This window comes from Fringilla coelebs, assembly GCF_963513975.1.
Source record: "Fringilla coelebs genome assembly, chromosome: 17".
In the NCBI taxonomy this organism is placed as follows: Eukaryota; Metazoa; Chordata; class Aves; order Passeriformes; family Fringillidae; genus Fringilla; species Fringilla coelebs.
In genome coordinates this window covers 3,362,949-3,378,625 of record NC_140043.1, presented here as the reverse complement: position 1 = coordinate 3,378,625, position 15,677 = coordinate 3,362,949, and the positions used below count along the sequence as shown (strand labels likewise).

Below are 15,677 nucleotides of genomic sequence, written 5' to 3'. Positions count from 1 at the left end.
TCACTTTGTGTGTTGACCCTGGGGATGATAAAGCCTGTTGTGATGTGGCTGATGCATTAAGGACAATATTCCATTGATTGTCTCCTTGGCATGTTCATTAGTGCTGCTCCAGGAGCAGGGCAGGGCTGAGCTCAGGGATGTGCTCCTAGTGAAACCATTAGATTAAACAGGTAGAAAACAGTGTTTAATCTATAGAGCAATCAGAAGGGATCACTTCAATTAAAAGGCTTGCCTAGATAAGGTGTGTGCTGTTATCCCTGCCTGTGGCCCCCTGCCAGGAATGGAAAACAGGAGCAGGAGCTGAGGGAGGTGACAGGAGACACATTTGGGGTGTGGAGATGAGCCATGCTCAGCTGAGGAGAACAGTGGCTCCTGCTTGAACACAAAGTGGGTTTGGGCTCAGTATTCACCAGGGAGGGAAAGGAGTGAGGACCTGACCTGAGTGTCCAGAGCAGGGACATGGGCATGGGGAAGGGTCTGGAGGAGCAGCTGAGGGCGCTGGGATTGTTCAGCTGGAGCAGAGGAGCCTGAGCTCAGAGCTCACCAGGGGCTGCAGCTCCTCCCGAGGGACAGGGACAGCTCCATCTCTGCTCTGGGACAGGGACAGGGACAGGGACAGCTCCATCTCTGGGACAGGGACAGCTCCATCTCTGCTCTGGGACAGGGACAGCTCCCAGGGCACGGCTGGAGCTGGGTCAGGGCAGCTCAGGCTGAGCTCAGGGCAAGGTTCTTCCCCCAGAGGGTGCCGGCACTGCCCAGGCTGCCCAGGGAATGGGCACGGCCCCGAGGCTGCCAGAGCTCCAGGAGCCTTTGGCCAGCGCTGCCAGGGATGCCCAGGGTGGGATTGGTGAGGGTCTGGGCAGGGACAGGGGCTGGATCAATGATCCCTGGGGGTCCCTCCCCACTCCATGGCTCTCAGATTGTGCCTTACCGTGCATTTCTAAACCAGCTCAGTGCAGGGTGTGAGGGGTGTCCTTCCCCTTTTTTTGGGAGGCATCCTGCCCTTCCCGGGACTGCTGCAGTCCTTAGGGCGACCGGCCCAGCCCACATCCATCCCTCCATCCCTCCCTCCCTGCCGCTGCTCTGCTTTCCAGCAGCATTTCCTGGCCTCCTCGTGTGTTCTGGGCAGAGCCCACTAGATGGGGATAGAAGATGTGGGATGTGCTCCAGGCTGGAGGAGCCGGGATGCAGGTTCCCCGGCGCTGATTTCAGTCCCTGGGTTCGTTCCAAAGCCGGTCCTTGCCCAGCACTCGGATTTTGGGGGCCCGGCGCGGGTGGCCGCTCACGCCGTGCCCTGGTTGTGTTGCAGACATCCCGTGCGCCACGTGTGGTTCGATTCTCACAGCCTGATCACTGCCAACATCCCCGAGGAGAAGAACCCCCGAGGCTCCAGCATCACCGAGGACGACCCCAGCCTGCACCGAAAGTGAGAAACCAGCCCTCAGCAATGTGCTTTCTTCTTAAATAGCACCCTGAGCACCTGAGTCATCACCCAGAGCGCTTACAGAGGGGGTATAGCAGCAAAAAAATAAAATTAAAACAAGTTTAAGGGTAAGGTTTATAAAACAAGCAATGAATTGGCTCTTGATTTGCTTGAGCACAAAAAAAAAAGCTTTTTTTTTTCCTCAGCAGGGGAACATAAAGTCCACTGAAGCCAGGCAGGGAATGCTGCCCTCTCCATGCTCGAAGTATTAGTAATGCTGTCTCCTCCTAAAGGAAAACTACTGGCATTTAAGCTGCAGGTTTTGGTATTTGCATCTCAAATGGCTGTTAGTGCTAATTGAACTATCAAATACCAATGTATTTATCTTCCCCCGTGCTGGAGGGCCCGGAGATGTTTCAGCAGATGACAGTCACGTCTCTGCAGGGCTGGGGGAATGATTCACCAGCCCGGGAGGGTTCCTGGGGGGAGGCAGGAGGGAGCTTTCCCTGTTCAGAGGGCTCAGCACAGAGGATGGGGGTTTTATCCAGCTCCTGCAGCATCTCCTCTTTCCATTCACATGGTTTTTATAGTGCTTCCTGAGATCTGTGTGCTCTCCCACTGAGGTGAGATTCCTGCTTGTTTTGCACACAGGTACCGAGGGGTGATTTATTCCTACGATTTCTCCGTGGACCAGCTGGCCGTGGACAGCGTCCTCCCCATCTGCCGCTCCTCCTACGACGAGGTGTCCGGTTACAGCTACAACATCGGCCTGGCCGTGCCCTACGACAGCATCTAGAGCCCTCCCCGGCTCTGGGCCAGCCAGGGCACGGCTAAATCCCCGTGGGACAAGCACCCAAGAGCTGGGCTGGGCTGCAGAAAGCCCTGGGATGTGAAGCCAAGCAGGGCAGGGCTGCCCTGGAGCGCCCTGCTGCAGTGTGTCACTCTGGACATGGCCAGAGGTCCAGCCTGGGGGAGTGCAGAGGCTCAGGAGGGAAAGGGAGCACTGCAGGGTGAGCACTGAAGGGATGGGAGCTCTCTGAGGAGTTCTTGCCTACCCCAAGAAGGAAAAAAATCACCAAGGACTTGGAAAAAGCGTGTGCTGAGCCACGTGTTTGAAATGTCTGTCCTGGTATTGAGCTGCTGGTTCTTGTTTTCCTTGGAGTGCATTGGGATGTGCCTGGGAACACCAGGCACAAAAGGTTACAGTGGCTGGGAGAGAGACTGGGATGGAGAGAGGGAGGGGAAGGTTCCCTAGGCCAGGCTGGATGCTTGGGAACTCAGCAGGGCACACACACACATCAAAGTTATTTTAGAAGAAATTATTTTTTTAATTCTTTAAAATCCTGGAGCAGATGTTTGTTAATTGTATGTGTACATCTGTCTGTGGGGCTTTTTTCCTGAGCCTTTTAGGGAGAGCTGACCCCTGTTCACTGGGACAGAGGGCTGGCTCAGCTTGTCAGGTGTGTTCTTGGCTGGATCATGTCCTTTCACAGCCCCTGGAGGGTTTTCAGTGCTCTCCTTGCTCCCAAGCTGGGAAGTGATGATGGAACAGAGGGATGAGGTGGCCCCAGTGCCCTCCCTGGGTGTTGAGCCCCAAAGCTGTGGGGAAGCAGCAGCTGAGGGGCAGGAGGTGCTGTTCAGGTGGAAATGAGGAGTGAGGCTCTACCTTGAGCCCAGGTAGCACTGACAGACAGGTAAAACCAGTTTGGGGAACGAGAGCTCCAGTCCTGCATGGATCTTTTTACTGATTTGAAATGATTTGATTGTGATCTGCCCTTGTAAACTTGCTGATGCAAACCAAAGCTGTGTCCGTTCTGTTTAAATTGAGATTAAGTTTTAACTTACACCTTTTTTCTTGGGTTAATGGAATCAGTGTGAAGTGAGGGAGGGGTGGAGGAATGTGCCCAGACCTGCAGGAGAGGGGCTGGGCAGGCACTGAGCCCTGGGCAGGCACTGAGCCCTGCAGACAGCTGGATTTCACTGCTTTTCCTCCTTTGGCTTGGGGTCAAAATGTCACAGTTTAGGTTTTAAGTTACCTTTTTCCATGTGATGGATACACAAAAAGTGCAAGGGGCAAAGCCGTTCTGTCTGACCAATAAATTTAATCTTTCATAAAGCTTTGCTCTTTTATTTTTTATTTCTTTACCCTTCTGGGAAGCCAGCTCCCTCCCTCCATTCCTGGAAGAGCAGGACGTGTCATGGATGCACACTTTGGATGGGACTTCAGCTGAAACCTGACAAGTAAATCCCGGTTTCTGTAGCACGGATGACTTTGGGGGTTGCTCCAGCCAGCTCATTGTTCTCCCTTCCCCTTATCTCTGCTCGTTATCAGGGATCAGCTCTGCTCTCCTCCCTCTGGCTGCTGCGAGGAGCCGCTCAGTTTGTGCCGTGCCCTTTTCCCGGAGCGCTGCCCCGCGTTCTGCTGCTCCCTCTCCTCCTGCCCCGCCCGTGCCAGGCTGTCCCGTGCCAGGTTATCCCGTGCCAGGCTGTCCCGTGCCAGGGATATCCTGTCCTGGGATGGCTCTGCAGCACCTGCCCGGGCTGCTGTTCCCTTGCTGAGCAGCTCCACGGGCACATCACAGCTCCCCCGGGTGCTCCTTTGGGCTTTCCCTGTTAATTAATGCCGTTAATTGAGGAAGGTTGCCCCACAGCAGGGGGGTGTGTTTGACTCATGTGGGTGAGGACACCCAGGCTGTTGGAGAGGTCCCCGAGGGGAAGGGATGGGCTCAGGCTGACCTAGAGCTGGGCAGAGCTGCAGGATAAAGCAGGGATTTATTAAAAAACCTCCATGGATGCATCTGGGGCAGCAGCAGAGCCCAGCCAGGGCTGCACCCAAGGTAAACCAAAATGGCCCCAAAATGCACAGCCGGGCACGGGGTCTCTCCCTGGGATCAGTTCTGCTCCATTTGCACCTTGCAGTTCATTTTTCCAGTTATATCTTTAGCTTATGAAATCCCATCCTTGTTTTTCTCTCTCCAGCCCAAGTTGTTTCTGCTCTTGGCCTGAGATTTGGCTCATTTGTCCTTGGTGCCCAGCTGGAGCAGGAATATTCTGTCTCCCTGTTCTGTGCACAGAGCTCAGCATCCCCTCACATGAAACCCAGACCCACCCACTAAAGCAGCTCAGAATCTGAAAAATAGAAAAGCCAAAACCTGAGGCATCAAGGGGGTCACTCTGGGGTCACTCTGGGGTCACTCTGGAGTCAGTCAGTCCCCATTTCCAGTTCTGGGGTCACTCAGTTCCCTCTCTGGCTCTGGGGTCACTCTGGGGTCTCTCATTTCTGGGGTCACTCAGCTCTGGGGTCACTCATTCCCATTTCCAGCTCTGGGGTCTCTCAGTCCCCCCCTCCATCCCCAGCAGCTCCTCTCTCTGATGCTGCCCAGCCTTTCCCATCCTCCCTGGAGTTTCCCAGTGTGCTCTAAGGCAGCTCCAATTTTCGGGTTCCCGCCCTGGAAGAGCTCTCTGTGTGCCACATCCTGGCCCCACAACAGAACCATTTTCCTTTATGGATGCTCTGGTGCTTTGCAGGATTTTGCCCTTGCCAGCTTTCCCGGGGCTCTGCCAGCTTTCCCTGTGATTTTCAGGAGGATTATCCATCCCTGCTTCGCTGGGCTTGGCTGGGTGGAACACGATGCTCCATCCCTGCTCCTCCCTCCCTCCCCCTGCCCAGCCCGGCTCCCTCCTGCTCTCCCCTCTCCCATTTCCCACCGGGAATTCCCAACACAAGCGAAGGTGTGAAAAAAGCACATTTTATGATTGGCTTTTAGCAAATATTAAAATGAATATTACATGTGCTATGTTAGAAAGTTATGCTGGATTCATCTTCTTAAGTAGTGTGTTAAATATAGTTTAGGTTATAACATAATGTTAAAATAGAAACTATATATGTGAGATATTTTTTTAAGAGTGGAATGAGGTACTTGCACTTGAGATAGCAGCCACAGGACACCTCAGCCTTTCAGAGAAAGAGAATTTATTGCTCTTTTATCGAGCTCTTCCCACCTTGTTCAGGCCTGAACAGCCTCAGGATTCAGAGGAAGGAGCTGACACTGCCCAGACAGAATCCTGTGTGTGAATGGAGTTTATGGATCATGTGTGAGGTGTATGAATGTGCAGCAGGCTGTTGCTTTTAGGGGTTAATCCTCTGTTAACGTGGGGCCTTTTTCGGGCTTATTTTGCCCAGAAAGAGGAACCTGAACTGTCTGCAACTCTTTGTTTTTATTGTCTCCTGTTGTCCTAAATCCTAACTGCCCAAATTTTTATTACTCTAATTACATTGCTATTTTTATAACCATTTGATTACTATTAAACTTGTAAAATTTTAGAAACAAGTGATTGCTGTGTGTCACAAATGGAAAACGCTGCAGTCCCGTCTGTTGGGTCCTGCCTCTATCTCCCAGCCTCCCTCGCTTTCCTCGCCGCTTGGAATATCGGGGGCAGCTAATTAACCCCGGGGAGTTACAGCTAATCAACCCGGGGGAGTTATAGCTAATTAACCCAGGGGATAAGAACCATCCTCTCATCCATCCTCTTCACTCCTGCTGGCCTCCAGCTCCCCGCCTTGCCGGGCTCCTCTGGGATGATTCCTCCGAGGCACAGGGACAGAGGGAGGGACACAGGGACACAGGGGTGACACAGGGAGGGACAGAGGGGTGACACAGGGCCGGGTGGCTCTGCACCCATCGCTGCCAGCCCCTCACCTGCCGGCTGTGCCGGCCCCTGTCACCAGGGAAAGCTGATTTTTTTTTTTTTTTATTTTTAATAAAACAAATAAATTTTCTCTGCTTTTCTAAAAATAGCCATTGCCCTTTTTTCCCTGCCTCCCTCCCTCCCCAGCTCAGGCTGCCTTAGCGACAGAAACCCGCCTGGAGCCATCCAGTCATTAATGGCAGTAAACAACCCCCGGCTCCCGTGCCTTGTTCCAGCGGGAACATGAGGGGGCAGAAGCCACCTGGTTGCCAGGAGCCCACGTCCCCGCGTCCCTGCCGCCCGCCGGGGGGGCTGGTGTGGGATTAAACTGGGAATGTTCCTTGTGTCGCCGCCAGCACCTTCCCTGCAGGGCGCAGAGGGGGACGTGGCTGTCCTGAGGGTGCTGCTGTCACCCCCGGCATCCCCAGCCCTGCCTCCCCCGGCCTGGGATCAGCCCTGGCAGCTCCCTCCCCACAGCAGCACCGGGCAGAGGCTGAATCCCGGATTTCTGGGGCAGCCAGGATTTGTGGAGGGTTTCTGCTCCGGGAAACGCTCCAGCAGGGAGCCATGGATGGACGGAGTGTTTCTCAGCGAGGACTAAAAAGAGAAATATCTTTTATTACAGATAAAAGCCTCTGATTTGAGATTCCAGACTCCGTTTCTGGAGGGCAGCCCCAGCGTGGAGCAGGCACACAGGCGGGGCAGAGCCGGGCGCCGGGACACGGAGCTGCTGCTGGGCGCTCTTCCTCCTCCTCCTCCTCCTCCTCCTCCTCCTTCTCCTCCTCCTCCTCCTGCTGCCCCTCTCAGTAGCAGTGAGCGATGGTGTCCACGTTGAGGAAGCGGACGTGCATCTTGGTCTCGATGTCGATGCCCTGCCACATCTGCCAGGGGCCGGGGCTGAGGGGGCCAGGGCTGCCCCCGGTCCCTGCCGTGCCCATCCCGGTCCCGGCCGTGCTCATCCCGGTCCCTGCCGTGCCCATCCCGGTCCCGGCCGTGCTCATCCCGGTCCCTGGTCCCTCCCCAGCCCCTCCTCCCGGGGACACGGGCGTGTCACCGACCTTAAGGAAGTCCTCGAAGGTGATGCCCTCGTACACCTGGTCCGGGCCCTGCCGCGGTGAGAGGAAACATCGCAGCTGCCCCTGGGTGATGGGGAGGGGTGGTCCGGGGATGTCCCCTGGGGCTGAGGGACACATCTCCCAGGGGTTCCTGCCCTGTACCCCACGGCCAGCCCCAGAGTGGTTCCCAAACCCCCACAGCTGCCAGGAGCAGCCCTTCCCACGGGCAGTGAGGATTTATGGGGGGGGTTTATGGGATGCTGTTTGCTGATCCCTTTCTCATGAGAAAACATCACCCCGGGAGCTGCTGCCTGCAGAAAACACCTCCAGCCGAAGCTGCTGTGGCACAGGGAGGGGCCCTGGGGAGCAGGGACACGGCCCAGCCCCGTCTGGGTGCCAGCTGAGCCCCTCAGAGCAGGAGCAGGCTCCCAGCAGAGGCTCCCACCATTTGTCCCACGCAGATGCTGGCCGCCTCCATCATGGCCCCGTCGGCGATGGACCGAGCCGACTCCTTCTCCAGGTGGGGGTTCCCCGACAGCAGCTCCTCCACCACCTGCAGGGCAGAGGCTCAGCTGGGCCTGGGCACGGGGGGATGGGGATGGGAGTGGGGCTGGGGGCTCCCAACTTCCCCAACTTTACATTTCTGTACTCCTGCAGCGTGATCTTCCCGTCGTGGTCCGAGTCGTACATGTGGAACAGGACTGGGGGGACAGGAGGGGACAGGAGGGGACAGGAGGGGACAGCAGGGTCAGGGCAGCCCCTCCCCAGCAGCCCCGAGCCCGGGCTGGCTCTGGGGCAGCCTCACATTTCAGCTTCTCCTTGCGGAAGCGGTCGAGCTGCTCCTCGTCCATGTTCATCTCGATGGGTCTGAAGTAGGACATGATGGTCAGGAAGTCCTCGAAGTTGATCTCCTCCGCCAGCCCGTCCGACTCCTGCCGCAGGTTCCTGGCGTTGCAGTGTGGTTTTATACTTTGGAATACTTTGTAATAGTTTTGGTTTTGTATCTCAAATGTTTTATCCCAGATTGTGTCCCCTCCCTCTGCCTGTGCGATCCCTCTCCTTTGCTGAGATCATCCCCAAATCCCCACCCTGGCTCTCTGTCAGTCACTCAGCATCCCATCCCCTCCATCTAGAACTTTCTGTCCAGGACATCGAGTGCTCAGCCAGAGCCCAGGGGTCAGCCCCCCCAAGTGTTCTCCCATACCCTGTCCTGAATGTCCATTATTCCCAGCGCCCATCCCTTAGGGTCACTAATTGGTCAGTAAATGTTATCTGCTCTGGGTTTCCACCTCCCTTGAAATGTAACCTTGGCACCTCTCCCGCGGCTCTCAGCAGGAGCTCCTGAAGTGTGGGGGCTCCCCAGAGCTCCTGAAATAAACCTTGGATTAACCCCTGCTAGGAGCCCACCCCTTCATCTCCCACCGGTGTCTCTGGTGTCTCTCCTGCTGCCAAGGCGACCAGCCCGGCTGCCCTCGGGGCACCAGGGAGCATCTCCCGGTTCTCCGCCTGCCCGGGGCTCCTGAGAGGCTCCCGGAGAGACAGAGACCACGGGGAACCCCGGCCCCCAGTGAAGCCCCAGGGCTGGTTTGGCCCCAGATTCAGCTGAAATGTCTCCATTGTCCCCAAATGTCTCATTCTCCATTGTCCCCAAATGTCTCATTCCCCACCCGGATCCGCCCCAGCCTTTAGGGAAGGTCCCTGCCCAGCCCCCGCCCGTTTCCAGAGGGTGAATCCTCCCTCCCTCCCGGGGTGCGGGGCGTTCTCACCGCTTGTCAAAAAAGGCGTGGACGATCTTGCCGCGGATGGGGTTGAACTCCAGGTCGGGGATGCTGTCAAAGTTCTCCTTGCTGCAAAAGGCACGGAGAGCTCGGGGCGTGAGGGAGGAGGGGAGGAGGGAGAAGCCCGAGAGCCCCCGGGAGACCCAACCCCTCCTTCCCGAGCAGTCGTGGAAAAATAAAGGGATTTTGATTTCAAAGCCTTTTTCATCCTGTTCAGACTGAGACCGAGTCCGTGCTCAGGGATTTTGTCCCACTGGGATTGGGGAAGCTCTTGGGATGACCCCGGGGCTCTGTGCGTGGCTCCACCTGCCACGGATTTGGGAGTTTTCCCAGGAAAAAGGCCTCAGGGAGGGCTCACCAAGGAGATCCTGCTGTCCACCCTCCCCTCACCTTCGTGCTGAGCCCGTGCTGAGCTTTGATCTCTGGGATTTATAAAACAAACGAGCCAAGAAATAACCCTGGGGAGCAGGGGGAGCTCGGAGCTCTCCCAATTCCCTGTGCAGCCACTCAGGAGAGAGGCAGGAGCACCTGCAACCCCCTTGCCCTCCCCAGAGCTGATTTTAAAGCTGGGGGGTGATGAGATGCTTGTCAGGAGTGCCCCTGCTCCCAGGCCAGTGGGTTACTGTGTGCTTTTCCTTGGAATATTCACAGGGCCACGCTGCAGGAGCTGGCTCAGGGATGGCTCAGGGAAGGACTCAGAATCCCAGCCCGGGACAGGCACCCAGGGATAGCCCAGGGAAGGGGGAAACGCTGGGAGTGGCCCTGGCAGTGGGGCTGGGATTGCCACGGGATGGGAATTGCAGTGGGGCTGGGATTGCAGTGGGGCTGGAATTGTAATGGGGCTGGGATTGAAGTGGGGCTGGGATTGCAGTGGGATGGGAATTGCAGTGGGGCTCTAATTGCCCTGGGGCTGGAATTGCCATGGGGCTGGGATTTAAATGGGGCTGGAATTACCATGAGATGGGAATTGCAGCAGGGCTGGGATTGCAGCAGGGCTGGGATTGCCATGGAATGGGAATTGTAATGGGGCTGGGATTGCCCAGGGGCTGGGATTTAAGTGGGGCTGGGATTTAGGTGGGGCTGGGATTGCCCCTGGGGCTGGCATTGTCCCTGGGGCTGGGATTTAGGTGGGGCTGGCATTGTCCCTGGGGCTGGCATTGCCCCTGGGGCTGGGATTGCCCCTGGGGCTGGCATTGTCCCTGGGGCTGGCATTGTCCCTGTGGCTGGCACTGTCCCTGGGGCTGGCATTGTCCCTGGGGCTGGCATTGTCCTGGGCTGGGATTTAGGTGGTGCTGGCACTGTCCCTGGGGCTGGGATTGTCCCTGGGGCTGGGATTTAGGTGGGGCTGGCATTGTCCCTGGGGCTGGCATTGTCCCTGGGGCTGGCATTCCCTACCGGATGGTCAGCTGGTCCTGGCTCAGCTGCTTGAAGCGCCGGTGCAGGTGCTCGATCTGCTCGGAGGTGACTGCCAGGGAGAGGAGAGAGGTGACAGGGGCTGAGCCCCAGGGGACCCCCGGGACACCCCTCCCTGCCTGTCCCCCCACCCCCAGCAGCAGGGCAGGGTCCTGGGCACGGCTGTGCCCCCCCCCATTGCCCTGGGGTGCCACCCTGCAGGGTCCCTCTGTGTCCCTGTGCCCTGTGCTGGCTGCCAAGGGCTGGGTTATTCCCTGTCCTGCTCTGCAGGGCATTCCCTGGCCCAGCACGGCATGGAATGGCACAGTGGGATCCCACCCCCAGCTCAGGATCCTTGGTGCCAGCCCACTGGAACAGGCTTGGCATTTTTTTGGGTTAGCAGAGCTGTGCCCAGGCAGTTCCTCTCCCCCTGCCCCAGCTCTGCCTGGAGGTTCCTCCATGTCCACAGCCACGGCTGCTGCAGGGAACAACTCTGGGATCAGAAATCCTGGCAGCAGCCAGGGAAGAGCAAAGGACACAGACAGGGCAGAGCAGACCCCAAAATCAACTCCTGGCTTTGAAACTGCTGCCACTGCAGGGGCTGTAACCAGGCTGTAACCCCCCAGAGCCTGACTCCTGTGCAAACATTGACAGGGGCCATTCCCAGGAGCCAGGGAAGTTTTGGAGCTGTGTCTCTGTGGGCTGGGGGGGTCTGCAGCCCTGGCTGGGGCTGCCCCAGCAGCTGGAAATCAGCCCCTCCTGGCATCATGGAGAGACATAAAAGGGGTTGCAAAGGGTTAATTGCAGCGAGACAGCAGGGTCAGAGCTGGGCTGAGCTGCCTCCCTCGCTGCCTTTTATGATATTTAAATGATGTTCTTTGCTTTCCCCACTGCTGCTCCACAGCCTGGAAATAGCAGCTGCATTGATCAGCGGGGCTGGGCCTTCAGAGCCCTCTGGAACAGCCTGGAAACCCCTCTGGGATGGGCCAGGGGATCCCTGAGCCTGCCTGGATCTCTGCAGGATCCCCCTCAAACCCCCTGTACCCCCCTTGGCCCCAGGTGATGATGCCCAGGCCCCCCTGGATGTTTCCTCCCCCCATCCCTCCTGCCTGCTGCTCTGCTGCTGTCCCATGGAAACTTTCCCTGGACTTTGCTTTCCAATTTTGGCCCTGCAGAAGTGACCTTTGCCTCTGTGCCGTGACGCCATCCCTGTCACCATGGGAGCAGCTGGGCCACCAAGCCCAAAAAGCTTTGATCTCCCAGGAAAACGTCCCAGGCACCAAGAGGACAAGGAGCTGGGCTGGGTGCTGGTGCTGGGGCTGGCCCTGGAAGGCTGAGTGAGGCTTTTCCTGCCTCTTTTCCTGCCTCTTTCCCCATCCCAGGTGCTCCTCCCAGGGCAGCTCTCCCAGCATCGCTCTGGCCTCTAAAGGTGGCAGAGCTCGGCTGCTTTCCAGAAAAAAAAAAGGGGAAATCTGCAGAAAAGGCAAAAGCTTTGCTGGGAGAAGGGCTGGCTCAAGGGCAGCAGAGGCTGCTCGTGTCCCTGAGAAGCATCCTGATGCTGCAGGCCCGTGTCCAAGCACGGCAGCCTCTGCTGAAGGGGGAAAAATGGGATTTCAACCAAAGGGAGCCGGGCTGGCTGTTCCCAGCCTTGTGTGGTTTGTGCTGCTGGAGCAAAGGGAAAGGGGCTCTGGGGGGGCTCAGGGGCTCTGGGGGGGCTCAGGGGGGGCTCAGCCCTCCTGTGGGACCAGCGTGGCTGCAGGGATGGTCACAGCATCCCGGGAGGAGCCACTTCGCCCCGGGGAGACGCTGCTGCAGCTCTGGGATGGAGCCCACGGAGGGAGGGAGGGAGGGAGGGGAAGCGCCCCCAGCAGCCCCTCAGGGCGTCCCTCCACGGGGGAGAAGGCAAAGGAAGGATCCTGGGGCTCCTCCGGGTGGCTCTGCCCTGTCCCTGCCCCTCCTGCAGGACCGAGGTTGGCTGCAGTGCCCTGTGCGAGGTCGGAGCGCAGCAGCGAGGCTGCGAACGCCCTTTTTGGCAGCAGCCACAGCACAGGGGGAGCTCTGTGAATACCACGGGGAGCACAGGACAGTCACCCCAGACATGGCCTGGAGTTGTGGGCTCCTCCTCCCCTCCCTCCTCTGAGATTTTCATGAGGTTTTTGGGTGTTGCCCTCGCAAACCCTGCCCTGGCGTTGATCCGCGGCGCCCCGGGGAGGAGCCTCCCACGGCAGGTGCTGCCTGAGCCCGAGATGCTGCTGCAGGTGCCCGGGCCGGGAGGCTGCCCAAAATCCTCCTCCCACCCTGGGCTGCCAGGCTGGCACCCCGAGGGCTCCCCAAGATCCTGAATCCGCCCCGGGGGGCTCAGTGGGGTGTGGGGGGCTCAGCCCTCGCGAGGAGAGGAGAGGCGACCCCAGGAGCAGCAGCAGCACTGGGGACAGTCACCGGGCCCTGTCGGTCCCCACAGCCCCTCTGGCCGTGGGCAGAGATGCCCCTCAGCCCTCCCTCCTCCTCCGCGGCTCAGCAGGGCCGGAGCGGGAGGATCCAGGCGGGAGTTCCCGATCCCCGTGCCCGGAGCTGCCGAGCCTGGAGCGGTGACACTTCCCAGGACGGACCCGGCTCCTGCGGGGAGCCCTTGGCCGTGTCCCTGCCCCCCTCGATCCCAAAGCAGCCGCGGAACAGCCCCGGGGTGTCACGGCCCGGCGGCTCCGGGGCAGAGCAGCCCTGCGGGGACAGTGCCCTGCCCGGTGGCGCGGCTGGGGCTCGCACGTGTGGCCGCTCGACGCCCCGGCTCGGGGGCTGGTGGCAGCGGGGACGCGGCTGCACGGCCAGGGTGACATGCTGGCACCCTCTGGTGACAGTCCTGCACCCTCCCCTCTCACCGCCTGTCCCCTCCCCCGCTCCATCCCCCGGTGTCACATCCTGCTCTCCCCCAGCCCAGGTGACACCTCTGCACCCTCCCGAGTGACATTCCCTGCGTGCTCCCCGCGGCTCACACCACACGTCCTGCACCCCCTGCCCTGCTCGAGCGTCACCTCCCGCAGCCCCCCGGCCACCCCGGCGACATTTCCCGTGCTCCCCCCCTCCCTTCCCGGGTGGCACCTCCTGCACCCCCGCGGGTGACACGTCCCGCACCCCCCGTGAGTGGATGTGTCCCCTGCGGGGCCGGACCCCGGTGTCCCCTCCGGCGGCGCGGCCGGGGGCTCGGGGCGGGGTGGGATGCGCTGGGGCGGCGGCGGCCGCGGGTCCCCGGTACTCACAGCCCGTCCTGTCCGCCAGCTCCCGCATCTCGGCGGGCACGGAGTGCGCGGAGCCCATCCCGGGCCGTGCCGGGAGCGGCGCCGCGGGCGCTGCACCGGAGCCGCCGCCGCTTTTAAGGGCGGGCGCGGCGGGGAGGCGGCGGCGGCGCGGCGGCCCCGGGTCCCTGCGCGCCCCCGCCCAGAGGCAGCGCCGGGCCCGCGGGGGTGGGAGCCTCGGGGAGCGGGGACAGCCCCGGCGACGGTGCTGGCACCGGGAGCCCCGGGGTGCGCCCCGCTGGCGGCCCCCGAGAAGGGCACGGAGCCGCCCCCGGTGTCCCCGTGCGGGACCGGGGCCGGGGTCTCCCACGGACACCCCCCGGCCGCCCCAGCCTCGGCACTGCCCGGGCTGTGTCCCCTGGGCGGGCAGGGACAAAGGGGGACGCCCAGAGGTGACCCAGGCCCCCCATGACCCCAGGGTTCCCCAGGAGGCAGCTTCGGCAGCTCGGGGGGTCTGTCCCCATCTCCCGGTGCCAGTCTGGCACTGGCAGGGACACGTCACCCTGCCACGGGCACAGGGAAGAGCAGAGCCCTGCCAGGATTGCAGGCAGAGGTTTGGGAGCAGCTCAAAGAGCACAGCACACCGGCAGTAGGTAGCAAGTCAGTGTTGTTTATTTGTTTAAAGCCAGATATAAACAGGAAAGGAATGAAATCATTTCCAGCCTCCAGCTGCCCCCGAAAATACCTGTTTATAAATAAAAACGGAGAAAGGAAAGATGTCCCCATCTTGCAACCTCAGCTGTCAGATTCAGGGGGCCTGGGGCTCAGCGCTCCTCATCCTTCATTCCTGGGCCAGCAGTTTTCCATCCAACGTGGAATTTTGCCCAGCCCAGGCACTTCCAGGCAGGAGGTGGGAAATACACACAGCACTCTGTCCCTGCCAACAGTCCCCGTGTCCCCCGTGGGGGAAGAGCCAGCAGGGAGGCAGGGAGGGCCCTCAGAGCTGGGATAGCCCTGGAGATGCCCAGGATGGGTCAGGACAGCACCTGGAGCCAGCTGGTGAGCAGGTGGAGGGACCAGGAGATCCCAGGGAGCCTTCTCCAGCCCAGAGCAGCCCTTTCCTCCTCATCCTCCTGAGCTCTCCCTGGCCCCAGGCAGGGCTGGCTCCTCTGGACACTCCTGGGGCTGGGTTTTCCTGTGAAGATTGGAGACAAGCTCCCCTGGTTTGTCAGGGGCCTCACTGCCTGCCCTCGCTGTGTCAGGCTGCTCTCAGGATCCCTGTGTGCCAGGATGGCTCCAAAGGGGTTGGAAGGGCTTTCCCAGAGGATCCAGGAGCTGTCCCTCCCTGCCCCTTGGCTGCTGGAGGGCACCAGCAGCTCCTCAGCCTGCCCCGTGGCAGCAGCACACCCAGAGCTCAGCCTCCAAGGGTGGAGAAACTTCCCAGAGATGCTGCTGCCCCCAGGAGAGTGTCTGGGAATGGCACTGCCTGGGAATGGCACTGCCTGAACATCCCCGAGTGCCAGCACCCAGTGGCAAAGCCTGGAACCAGCCCTGGCTTTTCCTCACCATTCAGACTGAGTACTCCTCGCTTCTGCCCCTTCCCAGCCTCCTCTTGCCCCATTCTGGATTTTTCCCTTCATCCCCTGGAATTTCACATGCCAGCACTGGGGCTGTTCTGTCCCCAGGATGGGTGGCTGTGACATGGGAAGGGGAAGGGAGAGCAGGGCATGAACTGCAGGGAATTCAGGCCCTGCTCCCAAGGACTGTGGCACTGCACAGGAGAGACCTGGCCTGGCTTTGTACCTGGTGGAGAGAGGGGAGGCAATTCCACCTTCTCCAGAAAGCCACAGAAACCTTCCTGGGAGAGCTGCACACAGACAGGACAGGACAAATCCCCAGGGACAGCATCAGCACCACCTTTAACATGGACACCATGGACTCAGACATCACCACGGACAACAAGGAGCTTTTGGGATCCACTGCTGTCCCCTTGGGGAAAAGGTGACAGTGCCTGCCCTGCCAGGAGGGGAGGGGCACAGGCAAATCCCAAATGCCACCCCACCATCCCCCAGAGGCATTCCCACAGTGCTGGGCCGTGGATGGGCACCCT

At 59.8% G+C, this 15,677-nt stretch overlaps 2 protein-coding genes across 4 annotated transcripts in view; one reads left to right on the top strand and one right to left on the bottom strand.

The window, feature by feature from the left end:
• FBXW8 (F-box and WD repeat domain containing 8) overlaps positions 1-3,496 on the top strand; it is a 56,638-nt gene extending 53,142 nt beyond the window's left edge. For both annotated transcript variants that reach the window (XM_084217616.1, XM_084217615.1), the window contains 2 exons: positions 1,310-1,426; positions 2,075-3,496. In XM_084217616.1, coding sequence (XP_084073742.1) covers positions 1,310-1,426; positions 2,075-2,219 — 262 coding nt within the window. In that variant the 3' untranslated portion in view covers positions 2,220-3,496. The remainder of the gene's footprint in view (positions 1-1,309; positions 1,427-2,074) is intronic.
• Positions 3,497-6,888: 3,392 nt separating this feature from the next.
• Positions 6,889-13,707, bottom strand: TESC (tescalcin). 2 transcript variants are annotated; one of them, XM_084217288.1, is made up of 8 exons: positions 13,592-13,707; positions 10,341-10,410; positions 8,934-9,014; positions 7,973-8,112; positions 7,807-7,868; positions 7,613-7,720; positions 7,171-7,251; positions 6,889-6,993 (listed from the first exon to the last, which is right to left on the bottom strand). In XM_084217288.1, exons 1-8 carry the CDS (start codon positions 13,647-13,649, stop codon positions 6,916-6,918), a joined length of 678 nt encoding a protein of 225 aa, XP_084073414.1. In that variant the 5' UTR covers positions 13,650-13,707; the 3' UTR covers positions 6,889-6,915. The 2 variants fall into 2 exon arrangements, with proteins under 2 accessions (XP_084073414.1, XP_084073415.1); XM_084217289.1 differs by having other exon boundaries at positions 7,171-7,218.
• Between the last annotated feature and the right edge of the window lie 1,970 nt (positions 13,708-15,677).